At 49.5% G+C, this 24,862-nt stretch overlaps 3 protein-coding genes across 13 annotated transcripts in view; 1 reads left to right on the top strand and 2 right to left on the bottom strand.

Moving 5' to 3' along the window:
* Positions 1 to 1,931, top strand: part of ADAP1 (ArfGAP with dual PH domains 1) — a 48,970-nt gene extending 47,039 nt beyond the window's left edge. The window contains exons 8-10 of one of the 3 annotated variants that reach the window (XM_053555285.1): positions 72 to 143; positions 266 to 494; positions 602 to 1,931. In XM_053555285.1, the coding sequence (XP_053411260.1) occupies positions 72 to 143; positions 266 to 494; positions 602 to 630 (330 nt within the window). In that variant the 3' untranslated portion in view covers positions 631 to 1,931. The remainder of the gene's footprint in view (positions 1 to 71; positions 144 to 265; positions 495 to 601) is intronic. The other 2 variants (XM_053555283.1, XM_053555282.1) reach the window with 2 other exon arrangements.
* Positions 1,932 to 4,012: 2,081 nt separating this feature from the next.
* Positions 4,013 to 19,744, bottom strand: GET4 (guided entry of tail-anchored proteins factor 4). Of its 4 annotated transcripts, XM_053555277.1 has the most exons (10): positions 16,175 to 19,054; positions 15,530 to 15,693; positions 12,501 to 12,579; positions 11,678 to 11,759; positions 10,888 to 11,037; positions 8,003 to 8,141; positions 6,667 to 6,807; positions 6,341 to 6,416; positions 6,139 to 6,211; positions 4,013 to 5,150 (listed from the first exon to the last, which is right to left on the bottom strand). In XM_053555277.1, the coding sequence occupies exons 2-10, from the start codon at positions 15,691 to 15,693 to the stop codon at positions 5,062 to 5,064; spliced, it is 993 nt and encodes a 330-aa protein (XP_053411252.1). In that variant the 5' UTR covers positions 16,175 to 19,054; the 3' UTR covers positions 4,013 to 5,061. The 4 variants fall into 4 exon arrangements, with proteins under 4 accessions (XP_053411252.1, XP_053411253.1, XP_053411255.1 ...); XM_053555278.1 differs by lacking the exons at positions 15,530 to 15,693; positions 16,175 to 19,054 and adding an exon at positions 19,510 to 19,744; XM_053555280.1 differs by lacking the exons at positions 15,530 to 15,693; positions 16,175 to 19,054 and adding an exon at positions 19,069 to 19,092.
* A 588-nt stretch (positions 19,745 to 20,332) lies between these two features.
* SUN1 (Sad1 and UNC84 domain containing 1) overlaps positions 20,333 to 24,862 on the bottom strand; it is a 63,763-nt gene continuing 59,233 nt past the window's right edge. For all 6 annotated transcript variants that reach the window (XM_053555940.1, XM_053555937.1, XM_053555943.1 and 3 more), the window contains 2 exons: positions 22,625 to 22,717; positions 20,333 to 22,026 (listed from right to left, as the gene is read on the bottom strand). In XM_053555940.1, the coding sequence (XP_053411915.1) occupies positions 21,913 to 22,026; positions 22,625 to 22,717 (207 nt within the window). In that variant the 3' untranslated portion in view covers positions 20,333 to 21,912. The remainder of the gene's footprint in view (positions 22,027 to 22,624; positions 22,718 to 24,862) is intronic.

Below are 24,862 nucleotides of genomic sequence, written 5' to 3'. Positions count from 1 at the left end.
TCACTGGAGGCAGGGCCTTGTTTCAAGCTGGCCATGAAACAGCTTTTCATGTGGCTCTGTCTGACCCACAGCAAACAGAAGGCTTCCGGAAGCGATGGTTCACCATGGATGACCGGAGGCTAATGTACTTCAAAGACCCCCTGGTAAGGGAGGGCTGCAGTCCACACCAGCATGCAGCTGCCCTCTGTCACCTGTGGGGTAGAGCGGCTTGGCTGATAGGTCCTGCCTCGGTCCTGGCCCCATTGCCACCTGGTCCTGCCTGCAGGATGCCTTTGCCAGAGGGGAAGTCTTCATTGGTAGCAAGGAGAGCGGCTACACGGTGCTGCATGGGCTCCCACCATCCACCCAGGGCTACCACTGGCCGCATGGCATCACCATTGTCACGCCTGACCGCAAGTTCCTGTTCACCTGTGAGACAGAGTCAGAGCAGCAGGAGTGGGTGGCGGCATTCCAGAAGGTGGTGGACAGGCCCATGCTGCCCCAGGAGTATGCAGGTGAGAGGGAAGTCAGAAGTGGTGGGGGTAGGGCTGCCCAAAGGGGGCACCTGGAAATGAGCTCCCCCTGCAGCTGTGACAAGCCTGGACATTGTTCCTGTTTCTAGTGGAAGCCCACTTCAAGCATAAACCCTAGCAAGAAGTGGTCTGGAGGCCCAAGACACTAGACTCATTGTGACATGACCAAGCCAGACAGGAGTTGGCCAGAACACAGGGGACCTTCAGGTCTTCTTCAGGCCTTCAGGAGGGATACCGGCATCCTGAGGTGGCCAGCTGTCCTAGCCCCACCCTGCTTCTGGGCAGCCCCGGGCATGGCCAGGTAAGGCCTGGGCTGCAGTCACTAGGATGTTTCTCTGGAAACTCATTGCAGGCCACCTCAGCCCTGGGCCTGGCCTGACTTCTGACCCCATCATGCTGCTGCCAACCACGCCCAGCCCACCTGTTCCTCTCTGCCCATGGGGCCCCTCCCAGCTCAGGGCAGCCCCCAGGAGCTCCAACTAGCTCCAAGCCACCTGTCTTGTACTTCTAGGCCCCAGGGTAGGAACCCCATGACCAGGATGGTTAGGCCATTGTGGTCAGCGGGTGGTGAGGCTGGCCTGGCTGGGACTCTTGGACCTGCCTGCATGCTGAGCCCTACCCAGCCCAGCCCCCTGGCTCAGACCCTTCTCCCCCTTCTACCTTCAGCTAGTATTTATTGAGCACCTCGTGGGTCAGTTAGGGTGGAGCTAACCCCATGGGTGCAGTTTTCCAGGTAGATGGAATGGCGTGCTTAGTTCCTGGTGCCCTAATGGCCGGAGCCCCTGTGCTCTTGCCCTGGAGGGTAGCCGGGTGCTGCCTGTGGGTACCCAGCAGCCTCGTTGTTTGCTGGGTGTCTCCCATGTGCCCAGCTAGGTGCTCGCTGACCAGCAACCCCTGCCCACCAGCCCTGACCCTGTGGCCTTTGAACCCTTTGAGGATGATGGCCTGAGCCACCGTGAGGCTGCCCACAGCAGGAGAGGCCCAACAGCCCAGCTCACCCCCACCTGGACATCTGGCTTGCTGCTGGCGGGCCAGTGGTTACAGCCCTTGTATTTATTTCTCACCTGTTCCTCCTGGGATGTGTCCAGCAGTCCAGACTGGGCTGGGCTCCCCTTGGGTGAGAGGTGCCCTACAGTACAGGTCCTGTCTGCGTAGGCCAAGTGGGGATGCTCCTGCGGGTGACCCAGTGGCCCATCCCTCCAACCCTGCCCAGCTGAGCTGTGTCCCAGGGGAGCCCTGGACAAGCTGGGAGGGTTCCCAAGGCTGGGCACCCTGCCACCCCTGCTGCAGCCTGGAATAAAGTATGGCTCTGGCATGTTTCCGGCTGTGGTCTGAGGCTGGGATCAAAGGGGGCCAAGCTGGGAACACGTGGTCCTGCCCTGGCTGCCTCCACCTGGGCAGAGATAGACATAGGAAAAGTTGTGTGTCAGCTGGGTGGTGGGGGGAGTGGGTGCTGATGGGGTGCTGGTACCCTGCAAGAGGGCCTCATGCTGCCTGCTGGCCCTGGAACATCGAGTCCATGTTTGCAGTGGGTCTGAGCTTGTCATGCATGGGGGACCCCCTCTGCTCATACCTGCCCTGGGGTCCGAAGCCCTCACCTCACCTCTACCCTTAGCCTGGAAGACAGGCCCAGCCCAGCACAGAGGGCTCTGGTGAGGTCTGCCCCAGCCTGGGTCAGTGCACAGGGTGATGCCTCATGTGCTCCCACAGAACATGCTGAATCCACTTAAGTGAGGCAGACGTCTCCCAATCTCTGCCTGAGGTCCCCAAGGTGGCAGGACGTGGGCAGGGTCCTCACCTCCACTCACTCGCAGGGAACAGAGGCCCCAGGCAGGTGCCCCCACAACCAAGAGAGGCTGGGGCTCACCCTGGCCCTTAGGGACAGCTAAGGGCCTGGCCTTGCCAACTGCCACCATCCACTACTGCTCTCGGGCCCGAGGCAAGAGGTCCAGTCCTGGATCAGACGTGAGAATCTGGGTGCCCCTGGATTTACCTTACTGCGTAGGTCAGCCCTGCCCATGGCCCTCTTGGGCTGACCTAGACCCATCTTCCACCATGGAAGTGTGGGCACACAGCCTGCATGCTTCAGTGTGTGTGTACACATGTGCGTGAGAGTTCGGTTGTGTATACATGCATGCCTGGTATATATGTTGGTGTGTGAGGGATGTATACGTGTGCATGTACCATGCATTCCACCAAGGACACTGACAATCAGAACATTTTAAAAGGTAATAACCAAAAAACAACTTTCTAATAGGAAGGGAAGAATTTAAACAGTCAGAAAAGTTACAACCTATAAAAGGTCAGTCACTTGGATTATGAGAGGACCCTTGGCAGGGGTCAGTGGAGAGCTGGCTGGGCTGCTGGCAGTGTCTGGGCCACTGCCAGGTGCCGTTCACTGTACAGCACCATAGCCTGGACCACAGGACTTTGGGGAATGCAATCCCATTGCTGATGGCATCAGTGCTAGTGTCTCCTGCGGTTTTTTTAAACAGAGTCTCATTTTGTTGCCCCCAGAGTGCCGTGGCATCACAGCTCAGAGCAACTTCAAACTCTTGGGCTTAAGCGATCCTCTTGCCTCATTCTCCCAAATAGCTGGGACTACAGGCACCTGCCACAATGCCCGGCTATTTTTAGGGACAAGGTCTGGCTCAGGCTGGTCCTGAACTCATGAGCTCAGGCCATCAGCCCCCCTTAGACCCCCGAGTGCTAGGATTACAGGTGTGAACCCTCGTACCTCGCCTTGTCTCCTGAAACACAACACACACAATACTGCACCTTAGCAGGTCCTGAGGTTTGTGTATGAAGTGAGTGCGACAACGTGTGCCACTGAGGGAGAAATGTTACCTGGATGGGTGGGACAGCACAGCACAGGGGTGCATGGCTCCAATTGATTGGCTTTTTTGGGTCCACTTACTGTTAGTCCTGAGCAAAGCTGCGCATCCCCAAAATTCACTCTGCTCAAATTGTTCCTGAATGGATCAATCACACTGGGTTAAAGCAGAATGTGGTGCTCCCTGCTGCCGCTTCCCCAGGGCCCCAAGCTGCCCTTTTGAGAACTCCGGGGGCCTCTCCCTCAGTTGACTACAATGCATTGGGGGCTCCAGCACAAAAGCACAGCCCACCTCCTGCAACTTAAGAGCTAAGCTCTTTGAAGTTGGGACACCCATACCCTAGTGGATTTGATTTTCCGGATTTCAACACAATTACACAAGTATGCTTATTCCTAAAGTCACAGCAGGTGCTCAGGCCTCCAGAACATGGCCGCACCCCCCCACCCATGCATGACATCCTGGGCAGACCCAGGAAACACTGGTCACAGCCCACTCCTCCTTGTAGGCCTCATAATTCCTCCAGCTCAGTCCTTGGGATGCCCCGCATGCTCTGCAGCCCGACCCTGCCTGAGACCCTCCCACTGGCATGTGGAAATCAGCCCAAGACCCACAGGGCATCCCCGAAACTAGCCCCAGAGCTATTCAGAAAGGACCAGTGCTCCAAAGCCCAGTATAAAGGATTTATTTATGATCCACAGTTGACACAAACCTTCCTTTAAATTTCATTTTTACAGTGAGTAAAGTCGCACATCTCCCTCCAGCCCACGCATGATCACTGCATATTAATCTACAACTTTCACTTTAATCGTGAAAAAATAAAATGTTTCCCATCTTATAATTATACTGATAACATCTGGAATAGCATCAATGATAAAGGACAGATTTGCTAATTCCTGGACTGCTTATTTGGTTAAAACCTAATGTTAGGTCAAAGGATCAATCACCCAATACAAATGAATATTGCATCATGAAAGTCCTGTGGCATCCCTTTTTATAAAACAGCATTTCTAGAGCAGCAACTTGGTGCTCACAGAGACCAGCAGAATGTGGCTTCGGGATCCACACCAGACCCCAGTGGGCTGGGCCACAGCCTCAAGTACCACATGGGCACTGGCTTGGCCAACCACTTGCCCACCTCCCAAGATGACGCACAGCACGCATGAGCTTATCTGCAACAGGGACAAGCACACCAGGATTACAGAGCCATCCCGTGTTCAAACAGAAAACAAGATAAAAAAGAAAACGGCTCGAGTTTGAAGATCACAGAAGGCCCAGCTGGGTTCATGTGCCTGAGTGGCCACAGCCGTCTCCAGCCTCCAGCCTCCCATGGGCTGCTCTGGATACCAGGTGCTAGAAACGCAATTGCCCAGTCCCTGAGGACAGGCCTCCTGTGTCACCCCTTGGCCCTCCCCAAAGGAACCAGAAACAAAGGACTGGGAGAGGGTGACGCGGCAGCAAGGCCTGTGCTTTATTGTGGGTCAATCTCCAGGGAACACGGCAGAAGCCCAGGGCCTCTCTCTGGTCCCAGCCACAGCGACAGGCAGGCCACGCCGCCCTCAGCCACCACACATAAATAGAGACAGACACCGCACACGCAGCTACCGCCAGCCTCAGAGCCAGGAGCCTGTGGGTGTGAGGAGTCACGTTCTGGGACTCCATCTGCAACCTTTTCTTGAGCTGTGGACTGTGGTGTCTCTGTGCAGGCCAGGGCAGCATCAGTCTAGCTCGATGGGGCTGCTGTCATCGGGGCTGTCCTCTCCTTCCTCCTGTTCTGAGGAGCCCATGAGGCTGCTGAGGAGGTTCCCTAGAAGGAGACACCGCGGTGGCAGATGCTAGAGCAGCTCTCTGGTTGGCACAGGCCAGCCCCGTCTTCCCACAATGAGTGCACAGCCATGCCGGCATGTTGCAGGGGTACCTGCAAGTCGGGAACTCTGCAGGGGACTCTGGACAACACAGAGCTGATGATCACAAAGAAATGCAAGGTCTTGCTGCATGACTTCAGGGAATAAAAGAACCCTAAATATCCATTAACAGGGGCCAGGGCATAGCCACAGGAGAATCCAAAATAAGCACAGAAATACCACTTTTAACCAAAGAAAGAGCTAAAAACCATATGCATATTATAGTCTTAAAATTATACTTAAATAAATTAGATGCATCAAACCTTCAAAGGCTACAAATAATACCACCTGCTGTCGCCTGTGGGTGTTGTCATGACTATTTTTCACCTAATGAATAACTCTTACTCAAATACAAAATAAAGGTTCAAAAATTCCCTTTCAACTAAACCATGAGGGAGACAGAACAAATCAAAAGTCAACAGTGTTCTTTGGATATAAAGACACAGCCAAAAAGATGTATCATCTTCCTTATCTGTGACTTTAATTCAATCCCAGTAAACACACTGTGAAAACTTCTGGGGGAAATGGAAAAGCTTGCTCTTAAGTTCTGATTGAAAAACAGACAAGCACAGACTCAGAACATTCCCAAGAAACAGTGATTCTGGGAGATGGAACCTGGTATGTGTGGAAATGCCACCAGCACATCTGGCATGGACTGTGCCCCATGAAGGCCAACTGCATGTGGGAATTCAGGGAGGACAAGAGAACACTGCACGGCCAAGTCGCGGGGCATCAACACAGACCTCAGGGGACAAGGAAGGAAGCCCCACCCACACCCCCACCAAAAATGGCTCCCACACAGATAAACCAGAAGAGGAAAAAGTTAAACGTATACTTAAGGGAAGCAGCTTTCAGAGTAAGCTCCCGGAAGACCCTCTACTTGCAGCTTACCTAGCAGCCCTCCGTAGGAAGACGTCTGCTTGGGTGGCACCCCGAAGAAGAGCTGTCCTATCCTGTCCAGGTACTGTAAGAGTCACAGGCAATGTGGTCACCCAGGAGATGAACATGCCAGAACTGCTCAAGGCAGCACAGCATGGAGACTTGAGGGTTTCCCACCCTCCCTCCCAGCTGCCCAACACCCTGAGCCCGTCACCTCGTTGTACATGGGGTCCCTCCTGAGAGATGGCTGATACTGCTCACACAGCACCGTGAACACTGTCAGCTTGCCACTGGGCACAAGAAAACAGTCAGACCTACTTTTAATGAAAAAGAAGACAAAACAAGAAAACCACACATCCCAGTATCTGCACAGACACACACTGCACATCCATCTACACTCACATCCACACAAATCTAGACACTTGAATCTGCACATATACACACATCTGTAGCACCTACACACATAGGTGCACACTACACTCTACATTTCTGCACACCACACGAACTCACACATGTACACCCTTAGCAAATAAAATTTACCCATCCACAGCCAACAGTAGAAACCAGATGAAATTAAGCAGGGGCTCTACGAAGGGAGGCCCATCCTCAATGGATGGGTGCTTCTGTGTGTATGTTGTGAAGACCACTGATGCACTGTTTTTGTTTTTTAAACAGAGAAACCTGGAAGTAAGAATAGTCCAGTGAGTGGAAATGCTGAAGGCAGCTGCCACAGGTACAGAGGGCCTCAGCAAACCATAGCTGCCATACACCAGCCCAGGATAAGGTCCTTCCCAAGTTTGTGCCCACACAGGACCTCCAGCCCTGTGCACTGAGGCCTGTACTTCATACAGACATCTTCAGGGCAACACTATAGAATTCTGCAATTTAGAGATGGAGAGTTCTGAGCCTGGGAAGGTGACAGGCTCATCAAGGGTCAAGAGAACTATGAATGGTGGGGCCAAAGCTGAAATTGTGTCCCTGAGTCATGGAACTGAAACCTTCACTTCCCTTACACCTGCATGCACTGGTCAGACACCTGCCTGCATTAGAATAACTCAGCCCCCAGACCTGACACTGGGTGAGGTGCTGGGATAGACCCCAGCTCCTGTTTAGCCAAGGACACTACTCAGGGGCAGTGCCAGGGGACCAAAGAAAGGGTTCAGGGCTTCAGAGCAAAAACCTACACCATGTACCACAAAGCCAGCGAGTTAGATGTTAAACATTTTCATTTTTAAGTCACAGATGTCAGGTCTGTGGCAGAGCCTTGTAGCTGTGTAGTCTGCCAGACACAGCAGGCACAGGTGCCCACCTCCCAAGTCAAGGCTTCTTTTGTAGAAGGGAAATCAACGTGCCCACATGTGAACAGTTTTCATTAGAAAGAGAGGAGAGGGTAATCTGGAGCAAGCTGAATGCCCAGGAGTGCAGGCAGCTGGCCACTGGGACCCATGCACCCTACATGCACCACACCTGGGGGTGCACCAGTGGGAGGGTCAGGTAGTGCAGACATTCACTAACAGCTCCATGAACCTTGATTTATGTTTCAGTATTTCAAGATGATAATTATAGGAAAGAAAGATAAAGAAGGTCTAACTCTACAGGTTCAACCAGAACTGGTGTGGGGCACAGTAGGTAGAGGTCCTGCCTTGTACTAAGAAGTTTAGACCCATAGAAACATCTGTGAAGACAAACATGGCCCTGGAAAGCATGCTCACTGCATATTCCAAAACACGGCTTAAAATCTAATAATTAGTCAGTCTGGATATGGCCAGCTCTGTGTTGTGCCCACAGTGAACTCAAGGTTCATCCCCCACACATCTGTGAGGGACAGCAACCTTCTCTGAGCAAAGATTCCACAAGGTATACACTGAACACCTACTGTAGGACAGCCTGGGCGACAAACATGTCCACCTCGCTACGGAAGCCCCTGGAGGTGGAGTATTCCACCAACATGTTGGCACAGCCTTCTCCGTCAGTAGAGTGTAGAAAGTGATACCGAGATTCACAATAGTTTTGTTCTGCAAAGGGATAAAAAGAACACTTCAGACATGGACATATCTTGAATATAATATACTATGAGAAACGTGAGGAGATGCATTTTCCTACAACTCTGCCTGAGCTGCATTCATTCTGTCCTGCCCATCCTGCCTGTGCTAAAAGCCCAATGTAAGGACACGGGGACAAGTGGGCCCATTGCCCATTAAGGGCAGCTCGTGGTGAACACTCACCAACAACCTCATGCTCAAAGCACCAAACAGCAAGAGAGGGCAGGGTAGTCACCAACTGAAGAATTCACCTTTATATGCTAGTGAGGCTGTAAGTCCTACCCATATTCATGCATACCTTAGATCAAACCACAAAAACTGCGCATATTGTTATTTTTGACCTAGTCAAATGGCAATTTCATACAGAGAAACATGACAGGAAATTCTACTATCTCAGTCTCTGCCAAAATAGCACTTTGAACCTTTATATTAAGAGTAAAAACAAGTCTAAGATTCTCTTTTAGCCACAGACCCTGGGAAGACAGATAAGACCCATGAGTGACACTCTGTCAAACCTCACACCTGCTGAAAGAACCATGCTGCACCACTGGGCTATCCCCAGACCTATGCTAGCCTGGCCCATCCCATCCTCCAATCCTCCAGATCTGGATGTAACCTTGATCCCTGCTGCCCCTGACCCCACTCGTCCTGCCCCCTACTCCAGGAGCCTTGTCTTACACAAGTGGCCCGGGCTCTGGTGAGGGTTCAGGGCAGTCTGAGTGACATGGGTCATGATTCTGTTGTTTGCTACCTTCTGTTTATGTCTCCCTGTACTTCCTAATAACCTTTTTCTGTTTTGTTTTGTTTTTTTGAGACAGAGACTTAAGCCCTATGGCCCTCTCAGAGCACTGATTATAATTTGCATCCTGGAAAATGCAAAGGTGGTATGGACATGCAGATAATGACCCCTGCTCCTGGGGGGTCATGGATGGCCAGGGATGGTGTCCACAGGGAGGTATAGGCAAGATACACTCTTGGGTATGAGCCACTCTTCTGCTAAACAAGGTGACCCCAGGAAATCAACTCAATCAGATTCCTCCAAAGAGTTTCTCTTAACTTTCTGGCCTTTTAATTTAGACCTGACTAACTCCTACTCACATGGCTCTGGGGTGAAGGCAGGGAAAACGTGACATGTGACAGGGGAACAGAGCCCCCATCACAGCAGAGAGAAAGGCGAAGCCTCTCAGTCCCCTCCTCCTAAATACTTGGCCCACCCAGTGGGCAGTGCCTAGCAGGTGGAGGGTGTGAAAGGTGAGGCCCAGGGGTGCAGAGGCTTTGTGTTCTTAGCATCAACAAGGGCCTGGTGCCTGCCAGGAACTCAGCTTTAGTCTGAAGGATGGATGAGGGGAGGCAAGGAGTGGACTGTGGGGTTGCACACCTGCAGAGAACATACATACGTGGCAGGGCATGGTGGCTCACTCCTATAATTCTAGTACTTTAGGAGGCCAAGGTGGGTGGAATGCTTGACCTCATGACCACTCTGAGCAAGAGCAAGACCCCATCTTTAAAAAAATAGCCAGGTTAGCCAGGCGTGTGGCGGGTGCCTGTACTCCCAGCTACTCGGGAGGCTGAGGCAAGAGAATCGCTTAAGCCCAGGAGTTGGAGGTTGCTGTGAGCCGTGTGAGGCCATGGCACTCTACCGAGGGCCATAAAGTGAGACTCTGTCTCTACAAAAAAAAAAAAAAAATAGCCAGGCACTGAGGTGGGTACCCATAGTCCCAGCTACTTGGGAGGACGAGGTAAAAGAATCACTTAAGCCCAAGAGTTTGAGGTTGGGGGAAGCAGACGCCAGCGTACTCTACCGAAGGTGACAAAGTGAGACTGTCTCAAAAAAAAAAAGGACACACACACACTTCCATCCACTTTTGTTGCTTGTCAGAACAGTTGCATGTAGGAACTGCTCTCTCAGAGCCTGTTCGCCTCCAGCCTGGAGTTTCCCAACTCCCAGAACTTCAAAGTGGGCACCCTTCACCCCACAGTGGCTTCTCTCCGTGGGGCACCTGCACAGCACCACCTCACCTCACCCCAACCACCAGATGCCTAAAGGTCAGAGGTACCACCCCACCCATGCTTACCCCCCAGGGCACTCAGCAGGACCAGCAAGGCCTGCTGAGGAACATGAGATGATCTCATGGCGCATACTTCCCGAGGCCACCACCCAGGAAGAGAGGCTTTTCAACCGTAATGAACAACATGTCACTCAACCAAGATTTATCAAACACCTTTCCCAGTACCTGAGCAGAAGACTTGGAGCTAAAAAATATCAACCACACTAAGCTAAAACCTCCATGGTCCCCACCTACATGGACTGAATAATCCCCACAAATGCTTAATTAGAAAATGAGATAACCACTGAGGAGAGAACAGTGAGGACCAATAAAGCACTAGTCAGATCAGCACCAAGTCCTAGGGCCACGGATGTCTACTGAGTGTCTGAAGATTGCCAGGAAGGGAGGGGGCATCCCAGGTAGGAGCCAGGAAGATGAAGGGGCCAGGTCAACTGTGGCTGCCCCCTACCACCTCCTTGGGGCTGTCCTTGAGCAAGGGTGACTTATGAAAGGTTGGCAGAACCTGCCCTCAGGAGTTGTGTGGAGGATGTCAATGGATCAGTACGGACAATGTGACACCAGCTTCAGGAGTGCAGAATGGTAGCTGCTCACTGCCGGCCCGGCCCTGTGAGGGCAGAGCCCCTGACGCCTCCCAAGCTCCCCAGGCCTACCTTTCCATAGGGTGAGGGCCAGCAGCTGGTGGAGCCGAGGGTGGCCCAGCTTCCCAGAGCCTCCACTGGACCACTTCAGGGCTCTAGACACAAAGGCCACTCGCTCTGGAGAATTGGGATCCATCAAACTAAACACTTTAGCCAGATTTTCTAAAAACAACACAAACAGACTGTCATCCAAAAGAACACACAACTACTCCAGTTCTTTGTACCGTGCATCTTACACACATTAATTAAAACCAGTTATTCAACTTGAAAAGAACTGGTGTGTTAGTCGATGTACCCGGGCTCCAGTGCAACCCTCAACTGATCTCTCTGTGGCAGAGTCAGTGCTATGTGCCATAGAGCACAACAAAGAAGGGAGGGCTGGTGGGAAGCTACCCTGGAGAAGCAGGGCCTGAGGACAAGAGCATCAGCTGGGTTCAGGGCCCTCCTCCGCCTTCCAGCTCACAAGGGCTCTGCCAGCTTCCAGAGAGAAGGCAACCACATGCCAACTACTGGGCAGACATCACGGCTGGCCAGGGGCCAATGCCTACACCCCACCCACCACAAAGCACAGCATGTCTTATGGGTGCCCAGAGTGGGGCTGCCTGTGAGGCGTGGCTCACTGCAACTGGGTAGCAGGCGTCTCTGTAGTAAAATCAACCTCCACACACAGAGACCCCAAAGTGTAGACATGGAATGGAGGGAAAAGAGACTCGAAGGCGCCACATCAGAGAGTAGGGAAGAGCGTTGGCCAGGTGCCAACGTCCCCTGTGTCCAACATGGCGGCACCATCAGGGGCCCTCACCCAGCAGATCATCTGCCACGTCCACCTCCGCCTTCTCCAGGGACTCCAGGACCAGCATGGACAAATCCGCAGCACTGTTTTGCTACAAAACATTTAAGCAAAGAATCACGCAGTTAAGAACAAAGCTCTGATCTGTGTAGAATGGATAAGATAAAATGGGGTAGGGCGGCGCCTGTGGCTCAGTCGGTAAGGCGCTGGCCCCATATACCGAGGGTGGCGGGTTCAAACCTGGCCCCGGCCAAAGTGCAACCAAAAAATAGCCGGGCATTGTGGCGGGCGCCTGTAGTCCCAGCTACTCGGGAGGCTGAGGCAAGAGAATTGCTTAAGCCCAGGAGTTGGAGGTTGCTGTGAGCTGTGTGAGGCCATGGCACTCTACCGAGGGCCATAAAGTGAGACACTGTCTCTACAAAAAAAAAAAAGATAAAACGGGGTAGCTGCTTCAGTTTTCCAGACAGAAGCCTGTAAAGAAACTAAAGCCAAGAAAATCTGTTCTGAGCTATTCTAAGTGTCGCTTAGAATAACTAAGAACTCCTGGCCAAGGACCAAACAAGAATGGACAGGACTTGTTTACACCAAAACAACACACATGCAGCACCCATTGAGCTCAAACATGGTGCTGAGCCCCAGCAATGAGGAGCCTGTAGTGACAGGCCCTCAAGAGTGAAGAGTCTGTAGTTGGGAACACCAGCACCCTCTGCCACCTGTGGTCAAAGTGGCCAGAGCCAAGGATAGCCTAACACCATCCATCAGGCCTCCCCGCTGTCAGGGTGACTTCAACTCTCCTGTCCACAGCAGGACACATAGGAAAGAGTAGAGCACTTACTTGGCCATGGCTGAAGAACAGCAGCGCTCCTGAGTACATGAGCTCTCGGGCTTCGACATGTTTGCCCTGGGACATGTATCTGCAATGAGAGAAGCTGTGAGCTGCAATAGCCCAAGGACATGGGACACTGTCTAGCGAGAACATGCTTACCAAGACCAGTATGGCATCAGAGGTTACATACTGAAGATAAGATATACAGAGGAATGTGAAGTGAGAGCTTCATAAGCATAAGCATCCCTATTACAGGTGTACACCTTCCATCAGGCTCCTCCTGAAGCACATGAGCTCCATGGGAAGGCGAGTCTGTCCAGCCGTCCTATTGAGCCTCACCTCCTCCTGGTCTCAAGAGCCGCATGGAGCACCTCTGGATGCTAAGGTCCCTACTCTCTTGAGCTCAAGTCTTGACAGGACCAGTAGACCCACCTGAAACTCAGTGTTAGGGCCACCTGGGCCCCAGCAGTCCCAGAGCCAGACAGCAGCCCCTCCCTTGAGCAGACCCAGACAGGTTTCACCAGAAGGGACCAGGCAGGACATGACCTTCATCTTTAAGACAGGCCTTGCCTTGGTGGCAGGTGCTCCAAGGAGCAGAGGAGTTGTACGTACGTTGGAGATGTCCCAGGATGGGGTCCCCCTGGAGACAACTGTGACCACACGGCCTTCTTTCTCACTGAACTCCATACACATTTACCCCAGGGCATGTGCCCCTACCTGTGCCTCACCTAGGAAGCAGGGACAGCCTGGGTGAACATCACCTCCTATGAAACCAGGAAAGCACAGGGGCAGAAGCACAGAGCCTGGCTGGACACAGGTGGGGCTGGTGGGGCTGCCTGCCTCCAACAAAATGTCAGGAGGCAGCTGGGATGGGCCACGCCTCCCAATCTTAATTTTCATATTAGCAAAAAAATATAATTGGCCTATCAACTCCGTGTTTCTGAGCCAAAATTTCCTTGGATAAAGCTGGGGGGTTTTTTGCTTTTTTTTGGGACAGAGTCTCACTAAGTCGCCCTCGGTAGAATGCATGACATCACAGCTCATAGCAATCTCAAACTCCGGGGCTTAAGCAACTCTCTTGCCTCAGCCTCCCAAGTAGCTGGGACTACAGGTGTCCCCCACAACGCCCAGCTATTTTTTTGTTATAATTGTCGTTGTTTGGCAGGCCTGGGTTGGGTTTGAACCCAGCAGCTCCGGTGTACGTGGCCAGCACCCTAGTAGCTGAGCTATAAGCACTGAACCGGATAAAGCTATGTTTAAAAACAAATCAAGTTAAAGAAAAATATTAAGTAAATAGCAGTGCAGGTGAAATAAAGACACAGGGCTCGGTGCCCATAGCTCAATGGTTAGGGGCACTGGCCACATACACTGGGCATGGTGGGTGCAAACCCGGCCCAGGGCCTGTTAAACAACAATGACAACTGCAACAAAAAAATAGCTGGGTGTTGTGGCGGGCGCCTATAGTCCCAGCTACTTGGGAGGCTGAGGCAAGCAAATCTCTTAAGCCTAAAAGTTTGAGATTGCTGTGCGATGTGATGCCATGGCACTCTACTGAGGGGAAGGGGAGGGGAGAAAAGAAACCCAAAGATGACTCAAGTCTGGGAGATGCAACTTAGCAGGCCAACAGGGACTACAAATGTTGGCTGTTCTATTAACCACAGGAAAGGCCTTTTCTTCAAAAAGGCACCACAATCAGACACTTTAGGGGAATCTCATTAGCTCAGCAAACAGGCCCTCAACAGGAGACCCCATCTAGCTACATTTTGAGGGCGGCCACCAGGAGGTAAAAGACAACACCCCAAGAAAAGATGGCAGCTGTTAGGCCATCAGCTGCTTTTTTGCCTTTCACATACACCAAACATTCTGAGTGAAGACCCATTCCCACACCTGCCAGCACCTCAACAGGGCCATTTATCATGTGTCCAGCCATCCTGATTCTCATCCTGGGGTGCCAGGAGCCACCCTAAAGAATCTCCAAGCTCTTTCACATAGCCTGGTACTTAGCAAGGCAACAGGGTATTCTGGGGGAAAAAAATACTAACCAGCGTACAGCCTCATGCTGCCATCTGTATGGACGTTTACAGAACTGTATGCATTTATCTTACATGGTAACCATGGCAACTTGTTTCTACTTATTCGTAATACTACAGAGTTCTAGACTTTTCTATCTGAGGTATAGTAAGAACCCTTTAGAAAACCAAATGAAAAAAGAACTCCTTGAAAGGCAGATATCCCAAATTCCTGGGACAAGGGAGCCTGATTTCAAGGGGTATAGCTGACAATTATGGCAACATATCCCTCAGCAAACCTGGGAACCACCAGGCCCAATGGCTGGCCAGCCTCCATCCAAGCAGCAGTGGGCTCATTCAGGGGAGAGAAGGGCCACACTCAGTGGAAACTGCCTGTGTTATGATCCAGGACAGCAGGTAAGAGAACAGTCTAAAGCGAATATGAGAACAATGGGCTTCTCTTCCACTAAGGATTCAGAGCTAGAGTCTGTTTCTGGTGACTAGGCCATGGGAGACTTGATAGTGGCTGGAGCAAAACCCAGGTCTCCTCCCCAACCCATCCACAGAGCCCGAGGGCTGCAGGCTGCACACACTGCAGGATACTTTGCACAAACCCACCCCAAATCAACCTTTATACATTGAAATAGGACTTTTGTTATCTGTGGATGAAGGATGTTCCAAGTTGGTGTGTGTTGGTGCTGCCAGCCAAAAACAGGCTTATGGTAGCAACATCCTTCTCCACAGGGCAATGTGTCTGTGCAAATGTTACAGTTTACTCTTTGCTCTTATTTCTGTCTCTTACACACACACAAGCAGAACACAGAAACGGAAGAATTAATACTGGTGATAAAAACTGTGTGGGTCAGAAGACGACAGAACCGAGGCAAACCCCCTAGCCTGTCACTCTTGCTGTGGGAAGCCAGCTGTTTGGCAACCCACCAGGGAGACCTGGAGGGCACACTGAAGACACCACAGCACAGTCTGAAGACAAGGGACAACCACAGACTTCACAATAAAAGCACAGCACACCTGGACAGGGCTGCTGGTGCCTGCGTTCGGGAGAGGACTGGAAGCCCCACTGCTTCAGAAAGAGTCATTCCAAAGACAACACCTGAACTGACGAAGCACAGCTGCCTGTGCCGCAGCAGCTCCATTAGGAAACGGGCTACCTCTCTGTCCTGGCAGAGAGACATCTACAGAGACATAAACATTAGGAAAATGTTTATCTCAGCCACTGGACTAAGGCACATGCAGGACACACAGAGTAAGGCTTCTTTTTTTTTTTTTTTTTGAAAATTTCTTTACATGACTTAAGAGGCAAAATAGGTTTTAGGCTGTAACAATCAACTTAAACAGGATCGGCACCCTTAGCACAGTGGTTATGGCGACGGCCACATACACAGTGGCAGGTTCAATCCCAGGCCAGCTAAACAACAATGACAACTGCAACAAAAAATAGCCGGGCGTTGTGGCGGGCATCTGTAGTCCCAGCTACTTGGGAGGCTGAGGCAAGAGAATCACTTAAAGCCCAAGAGTTTGAGGTTGCTGTGAGCTGTGACACCACAGCATTCTACCAAGGGCGATGTAGTGAGACTCTGTCTCAAAAAAACAAACAAAAAATAAACAATCAACTTAAACAAATCTCAGGGAGAATCTCACGGCAGGAGGACTTACTTTCTGAGAGGTGAAAGGGCAGGTGGTGTGGAGGCCACAGGAACATTGTGGAACTGGGGCAGAGTGAAGGGCAGACACCAGGAACAGCAGTTCTGATGGTGGACACTGTGATCACTGCCACCTAGGCAGGGCTCTCGACCACACCAAATTTTTAAAAGTAAATCTGCAAATACTGCTGCCAACACTGAGGCCCCACAAGGCCAGATGGTGGCACCAAAGCCACTCTGGCAAAGTTATCCCAAAGCCACAGAGATTTACTGACTTCACGTGCCAATTATACAACAGGCCTGAAAAACGGGCTACCTCTCTGTCCTGGCAGAGAGACATCTACAGAGACAAGGTGACCCACCCTAACCAGGAGACAACAGTAAACACTGTCTTAACCACCTCTGACCAACCAAGCGCACCAGGAGCTAGTGCTTGACCTCTGCAAGACAACCCCCACCCAGACCAACCTGCTAAGTTGCCCAGTTCCTCCCTCTCCTCCACTCTCAACTGCTGTGGGACATAAGCAAGTTAAAATAGTATCACTTCGTGAATTTATCCAATAGCTGAATGGATAAACAAATCATGGTAGAGGCACATGATGGATTACTACACAGCAACAGAAATGAACTATAGATATATACATAGAGAAACTTCAAAATAATCATACTGAGTGAATTTAAAAAGGCAAAAAAGGGGCACATACTGTGATCCCACTTACCTACAATTCTAGGAAATGCAATTAATTCTAAATGATAGAGAGCTAACTAGTGGTTTCAAGGGGTGAGGAAAACTAACTGCAATGGCACCCTACTGCAGGAGCCTTCTAGGCGGCACTGCCAAGGAAACCTGGCTCTGGCTTGGAGAAGTGCAGTATGTTGGGGCCCCAGGTTCCAGGAGAGGAGTGAGCAGTGCTAAGCCCTTCCCTGTGCAGACTCTTTACCTCCTTCACACACCGGAGGGTGCAGATCATTACTGCCCCCCTTTCACTAAGAAATACTCCCTCCACTTGAGGACTCACTTAAAAGCTAAATTAACAATCAAATCCCTTATCAGGGCAGAACTGGTTGCAAACAAGGAACATCATGTTTATTTTGGGGAAGATTCACTTTTGCTGAGTAATCACTGGACAAATATTTATACACAAAACTTCAAGAACAGCAAGCATCAGGTCAACTCTCCACTACACAGATTCACAACTGGCTGACCTACAACTAGAAGGCTCACTGCTTCTGTCTCTATCTGCTCCTGAAAAACAGTCAGGTTTCAGAGACTATGACTCCGGCCCTTTCGGAAGTTGTTAATATTCAGTGACAAATTCAACTAACACTGAAACTCACCACTATAGGCCAGCCATGGTGGCTCATGCCTGTAATCCTAGTACTCTGGGAGGCCAAGGCTGGTGGATAGCCTGAGTTCACAAGTTCAAGACCAGCGTGAGCAAAAGCCAGACCCTGTCTCTACTAAAAATAGAAGGAAAAAAAACCTGAGGAAAGAGGATTACTTGACCCCAAGAGTTGGAGGTTGCTGTGAGCTATGACACCACAGCACTCTACCTAGGGTGACAGCTTGAGACTCTTGTCTTCCAAAAAAAAAAAAAAAAAAAAAACCACACACACAAAAAACCTTACCACTATAAACATAATACCTTACAGACTTGTTCTGCCACAGGTAAACTTAAATACATAGTTTCTAACTAAAGGGAAAAGCAAATCTCTTTCTAAACCAATTACAACACAATGATAAAGTCAGATGTAGCCTGATTGGTTTGTATTTATACGATGTAAGGAATTACTACCTAGAAACTTCTAGAACCAAGGCAGCCCTTCAGGTCACTCAAGACTCAGAGCAGTAACTAATCCCCCTCCCTAAGGCTGTAGTCAGGGGCACTCTAGATCCAGAGTTCCTAACCTTGGCTGCACAGATCCGTCTGTAGGAACAGACACCAGGGCCTCATCCCAAACCTGTCAAGTCAGCTAGGACACTTTGCTTTTCCTAGCACAGGTGAGTGTTTTAAGTATGGCTCTGGTATCCATTACATACCCCAGGACTGCCCATGAGTTTTCATGCCCATACCTCAGTTTGCCTCTTAACCAAGTCATCACCTTACCCTGGAACCTGTTCCCACACACAGGTAGCATTAATCCAAATACAAATTAGTAAACTACAACCAAAGCAGAAGTACCTCCAACATTCTCAAGACAATGATTCAACTTGCTATGTAAAGAAAAATGTAAAATCTAGGTCTAACAGAGGACTTTTGGGCACCAAGAACAAACCCAAATGTGAATCATGAGCTTAGGGAACCATGATGTGTCAACGTGGGCTCAATGACTGCAGAAAATGTACCACTTGGGCAGGGGGGATGCCGGGCAAGGTAAGTGGGAAACCCTGTACTTTCTCTTCAATTTTGCTGTGAACCTAAAACTGCTCTAAAAACTAAAGCCTTTTATTAAAAACAAAAAATAAACGAGGCCTAAACTGTGTAAAGACCAGATCAACTGCCGTTAAATATTACACCAAAACATTGCCTGTTTAGGGGCAGTTTAGAAATAAAAGGTACTCAACATACAGATTAAATTCTCTGAAATTATCTTCAACACACGTCCAAGGTCTAGTCACTCCCAAACTGTTTTCTGGCCTGAACTCTAATGGATCAGCGAATGTGCATAATATGCAGGAATGTCACACACAGAGAACTGAAAACTGACAGAATATCACAGTCCGAAGCCAGCCAAGCCGGCCCGCTGCAGCCACGGCAGAAAGGGCAGATCAACCCATTTGAGACATCATTTCCATGCTCCAGAAGCACCGCAGAAATACCACTGCCACGAAAAAGGCTCATTTAGCAGCCGAAACAAAACAAGGGGTGCGCGGGGGTGACATAAACGAAAGTTTTAAACCCTCACGACAAGATCCTTAGAGGAAGGAAGCCTGAGACTTCCGTGGGGTTCCGGAGCCCACCCGAGATCGGAGAAGCCGCGGGCTGGAGAGGGTAGGGGCAACGAGAGAGTCCGGGAGGGGTTGGCCGGGAAGGAGCCGGAGAGGAGACCTGGAGTGGAGGGAGTCGGGAGGTGGGGATGGGAGGCCGGCGAAGGGCAGGGGAGGACCGGGAGGAGGGAGACGGAGAAAGGAGAGTGGGGGGGAGGCTGAGAGAGGGAGGGCCGGTCAGGCCAAGGCCGGGCTGGGGAAGCCAGCCCTCGGCTCCGCGGACCCTGGCTTCGACTCGGCCTCCGCGACAGGCAGCGGCGCGGACCAATGGAGGCGCGGGGAGAGGCGGCGTGGCCAATGGAAGGCAGCGGGAGGCGGGCCGCCGGCCGGACCCTGGCGGGGAGCGGGCACCGCTGTACCTGAAAAAGAGGGTCCGGTACATCTGGTGCGCCTCGTAGTAGTCGCCCTTCTCCACGCTGGCACGTAGCTTGCCCTCCACGCGCTGGACGCCGCCGCGGTTGCGGGCGCCATTCCGAGCGCCCTCCTGTTCAGCCATCGCCGCCGCCGCCATCAGGCCGGCGCTCCGCGCGGGGCTGACGCTGTCGCAGGCGCGGTCGGCAGCACCTCCCGGCTTCCGTCCCGGCGGCCGCTCGACGCCCTCTACGGTGGCCGCGAGGAACCACGCAGTCGGGGAGCGAGCGCGCCGGCGGGCGGCACGTGATCCGGGGCGGTGTTTCCGCTGACGCCACAATGGTGGCGGCCGCGGGCCCGAGGGGAGACAGAGGCTGCGGGAGCACCCCGGCCCCTGTGTGATGTAGGTATCTAGACGCGTCCGGACTCCGCGAGAAAGCCCCTTCTTTCTTAGGCCTCCAGCAGGCATCTTAAAATCTGGAACAGGAAACATTGGGGCGACTCCACCGTCCCCGCCGTGCTTCACGTGCCCACGGGAGGGTGGCGCCGGCATCTGACCGCTGGAAGGTAGCTTTGGGGCCGCCGGGACCCTCTGGCGAGTGAGAAACTGAGGATGGCCCACGGGAAAACCAAGCTCCTATCCCCGCATCCTCCAGGACTCCTCGCCCCAAGGTCCACCAGCCCCACCGGCCCCACTGGGTCCCATCATCCCCCCCACACACACACACACACTCACACCTGTGACCCTCAGGGCACAGGCCCACTACCATCCATCCAGCAACCTGAGAAAGGAAATACACTGTTTATTATTCATTGGAAATATCACATGCACTTTTAAAAATTAAAACTCTTTATTTAAACATCTTAATAGCATCTTATCAATTTGGTGGCAGCAAAAGAAGCACTACCAAAGACAAATATTTTGAAAAGCATTTACAAAAATACATTGCACAAAGTCCTATCTTGCATCTTTAAAAATAAATTAATATTCAAAATATTTCCACCTCCAACTCCAGAATTTGTTTTTTATAGGAAATTTTCATTTACATACGTAACTTGTAATATATGAAACATCTGTACACATTTTAGCCACTGTAACTGCATAGTACCAATTCTAAGGAGAATGAAAAAAAAAATGCTACTATATGTAGTTTTGTATATTTGAGGGCTGTTGTGCAACATACATAAAACTCTTCAGAAAACCAGTCAGCACCATCATTTTATGTTTTTCTGGAAATAGAATATTTACGGTACACCAAAAACTGTCACCCCAATATAACTTAAATTATTCTTAAGGTAAAACATCTGTAACACTTGAAGTTCCTTGCAGATACCTCATTTATAAAGTCTGCTCACTAAAACAGTCTAAATATTAACTAATTATAACCAAAAAGGGTCTCACAAGAATCCATTGAGAATGCCCAACAGTTGTAATAAAAGGCAAATTCCAACTGGAGCCAGAAAAAAGTGCTGTTGTAGGAAAAGCCATGATCCTGAAATGTGATGGTTTCAAAAATTTGCCACACTGGACAACCCCTTTGAAAAGCATCAGCAGAATAAAAGTACAGCCTCTGAATGACTTAAGAGCATTGTAGTGTTCCCTTTTCCGCAAAACTCAAAACCCCAAAACACCCAAGACAAGATTTCCTGGTTCCTGTTCACATGTGCATCCCAATGGCCAAGAGCTTAGCTGAGATCAAGAGTTCCATTTTTGTGATGCCCTTAGATCTAAACCCCCCCTTTAAAATCAGACTCACTTTGACCTACAAGAATGAAACTCCCATATTTCTTCACAGATACTAGGACAATGAGACCTGACTGAAAATCCTTCTCAGAAGTAAGAGCAAACTAAGCAGAAAAGCCATTTTTGTCATTTCCCACCCAGAGACTTAGTAACTACTGGTGCTGAATAAAGGAAAATCCCATCCTAAAGGAAAGATGTTTAGAACTGAAAATTTGGTGACACTGTTTTCCCTGAAAGAAACGTGTTAGATTTAACAGAAGAAATAGATCTGCCCTCCCAAAGTACTTCAGAAGAGCTAACGAAAGGCTAAATATCAAAGCTTCATGTTAAACCTTCATTTGCTTTGTTCCTGATGTTAATACATAAAGAGCTTTATGTTCAGAAACAATGTATGTATGAGAACCATGTAATCAAACGAATTTCCTCTGCTGCTGACAATCTTTACAGACACAACACACTCAACATGCAGTTTCAATGGACACATAGCAAGTTGGGCATCAGAGCATTTGTCACTGAAATTTTCACATCCTCCTGCTGGTAGTTAGTAACATTTATTTAAACGGTGACACTGTCCTGTTATTATATATGCCTTCACCTATGAAGGATTCCAGTGTTTCAGGTTGTCCTGGTATATACAAAAATGTACAAAAATAGTTAAGTAGTGTTTTTACTTGACAGGCTGTCCATGAACTCTGAACCGATACAGACAGGTATATTCAGGATGGCCCCAGTTAGAGAAAATCCGAAGTTCCACTACTTGGAAAGCTCTGTCAGGTCTTTGCTGAAATTGAGGGGGAAGAAAACACATGTATATCATATTAATAACTCCAAGCCAAATCACTTCCTCAACTATGATGTTTTCTAGGAAGCAACAAAGTTAGAAATTACATTTTTTTTTTTTTTGTAGAGACAGAGTCTCACTTTATGGCCCTCGGTAGAGTGCCGTGGCCTCACACAGCTCACAGCAACTGGGCTTAAGTGATTCTCTTGCCTCAGCCTCCCGAGTAGCTGGGACTACAGGTGCCCGCCACAACGGTTGCAGTTCAAGTGGGGCCGGGTTTGAACCCGCCACCCTCGGTATATACGGGGCCGGCGCCTTACGGACTGAGCCACAGGCACCGCCAATATGAAAATTTTACAAGTAATCTATCACAGGAAATGATGCTTGGATAAAACTCTTAAGAACTCATTATTTTCAAAAAACACGACATCTATGCATAGCTCATTAAAAGGTTCGTTCCAAAGAAAAGCAAAGCTAGAAAGCTCAGATTAACTTTTTTCAAAGACTGATCTTCATGTTTTCAACACTAGCAGGGTGGGGGCGCGGGCTACCAAGGGACTCAGGGGCCCCAGGGAAGTGTGATGCCTGTGGTCCTTACCAGCACATGGAACGTTTGCAGAGGCTCTCCTTCATGATCGTATGTGAACTGTCCCAGAAGCCACCCTTCCTCTTGATATTCATTTTCCAATCCCTGGAACCAAGACATATAATCATCAAATAATAGGAAAGCAATGCTGAGCTACTTAATGACTATTTCCCCACAACCTGAGTAAGGGAAGATCACCTCCCCACACCATAGTGATAAGGCCTTCCCCAGAAGGGCGGGCATTCTGTTCAGGGCTTTACATAATCACAACAACCCCCCAGGTAAGTAAGACCCCTCCCACTACACAGAATAGGAAAACCCAGGCTAAGAGAAGACACACTAGCCAGCATTACAGAAAAGACAGTGTATGACTGCAGACTCTGCCGGCAGGGCCTACTGCTGCCCCCAACACTCCCAGTGGAAACTCTGGAGCACTGAACAAGCCTGGAGCAGGGCAAGATCACCAGCAGAACAAGGTGCCAGGGAAAGCAGACTCAGAGATAGGGAGACAATAAGCAAGGAGGTATGAGGCTAGGGAGGGGACGTGGGAGAGTGTTATCTCACGGGGACTTAGACCCAGTCTAGGAAGACAAAAAAGCTCCAGAGATGGGTAGGAGCAATGGCTGCACAACAATGGGACTGTACATAATGCCACTTGACTGGTTAAAATGGTAAATTTTGTTGTATGTGTTTTATCACAATAATAGAAAGGCAGCACCTGTGGCTCAAAGAAGTAGGGCACTGGCCCCATATACCGGAGGTGGTGGGTTCAAACCCAGCCCCGGCCAAAAACTGCAAAAAAAAAAAAAGAATAGAAAATATTGGTGATTATTTGAATGTCTGTTTCATAATAGGAAAATACTTTCTAGATATAAGAAGTGCCAAGGAAGAAATTACAGGTAGTGAGTAGATGTAACTAAGTATACAATTAAAAGTGACAATGGCTCTGGGAGGCTGAGGAAGGTGGATTGCCTGAACTCGCCTTAGAACTAAGTCTCTAAGTGAGATCCAGTCTCTAAAAAATAGCCAGGCATTGTGGCAGGCACCTGTAGTCCCAGTTACTCTAGAGGATTGCTCAAGCCCAAGAGTTTAAGGTTGCTGTGAGCTATGATGCCATCGCACTCTACCCAGGGTGACAAAGTGAGACTCTGTCTCAAAATAAATAAATAAATTGACAGTGGAAAGTACACCTACAACAGAATGACACACGGTTAATATTTATACATTTAAAAGTTCAAATATTCATAAGGAAAAGAAAGATTTATAAGATCCAGAAAGATAAATGAACAAAAACAAGACCAGAATCTATAAAAAAACAGGCATGTGAAATACAGAAAGATACACAGTAAAATAAGACTATTTTTCACCTGTCAAGTTAGCAGACATTAAAAAAGAAGGCTCCCTTCTTAGAGAGGAATTGAAGCGAGCTCACTGTTCAATTCTGCTGTGAAAATGGCTAGTCACATACACCAGGACACCCTGATGCCCCTGACACCGTGATACCACTGCTGAGTATCTAGTCTACAGAAATAACTGAAGATGGGAAGATGCTGCACTTGTATTGAAAAGTGGAAAATCTAAACATTCAACAGGAGAATCCATCAGGTGGGAGTTCAGCTGCACAATGGCGTTTTATGCTATTTAAAGATGTCCAAAAAGATTTCAACTGCTTATTGAAGCAGTAACCTGAACCCCATAAATGCATCAATGTACAAAGTTATGATTTAATAAAAAACAATTTTAAAAAATTTCAACTGCTAAGCAAAAACACTTATGATAAAACTTTTGTTTTTTTAAGGCAGGAAATGAACTTTTATGGACAGTTTTGTCTGTTTTTTTTTTTTTGAGACAGCACATACTCTGTCACCCAAGCTAGTAGTACAGTAGTGTCATCACAAGTCACTGCAACCTGCAACTCCTGGTCTTAAGCAATCTCCTGCCTCAGCCTCCTGGGTAATTGGGACTACAGGTGCCCACCACTGCATCTAGCTATTTTTTTTTTTAAATTGTCCAGGTAGGTCAACTGTATTTTTTAAAGGGGAAAATAAAGAGTCCAAAAAGTGCCATGGTATTAATGGTAACTTTCTCTAGGCTCTAGGAGTATGAGTCTTCTTAATTTCTTTGCTTCTATAAATGCTAAGAATAAGAAAACAATTTACTTTATCATTTGTCATTCAGCTGCTTCAATATCACACAGTTGTCCGAACATCCCTATAGGTGACTAGACAAAAGTGACCAACAGGAGGGTGG

This window comes from Nycticebus coucang, chromosome 12, assembly GCF_027406575.1.
Source record: "Nycticebus coucang isolate mNycCou1 chromosome 12, mNycCou1.pri, whole genome shotgun sequence".
NCBI lineage: Eukaryota > Metazoa > Chordata > Mammalia > Primates > Lorisidae > Nycticebus > Nycticebus coucang.
This window is presented reverse-complemented; position numbering and strand designations above follow the sequence as displayed.

Bases quoted from the DNA above. Each gene is read 5' to 3' on its own strand.
- GET4 (XM_053555277.1), bottom strand. From the start codon at position 15,693: ATGTCTCTCTGCCAGGACAGAGAGGTAGCCCGTTTCCTAATGGAGCTG. The intron at 11,760-12,500 runs GTAAGTGCTCTA...AATGTTTTGTAG, and splicing joins TGTTCTTCAGCCATGGCCAA to CAAAACAGTGCTGCGGATTT. The intron at 8,142-10,887 runs GTAGGCCTGGGG...ATCCCTTTGCAG, and splicing joins GGCCCTCACCCTATGGAAAG to AACAAAACTATTGTGAATCT.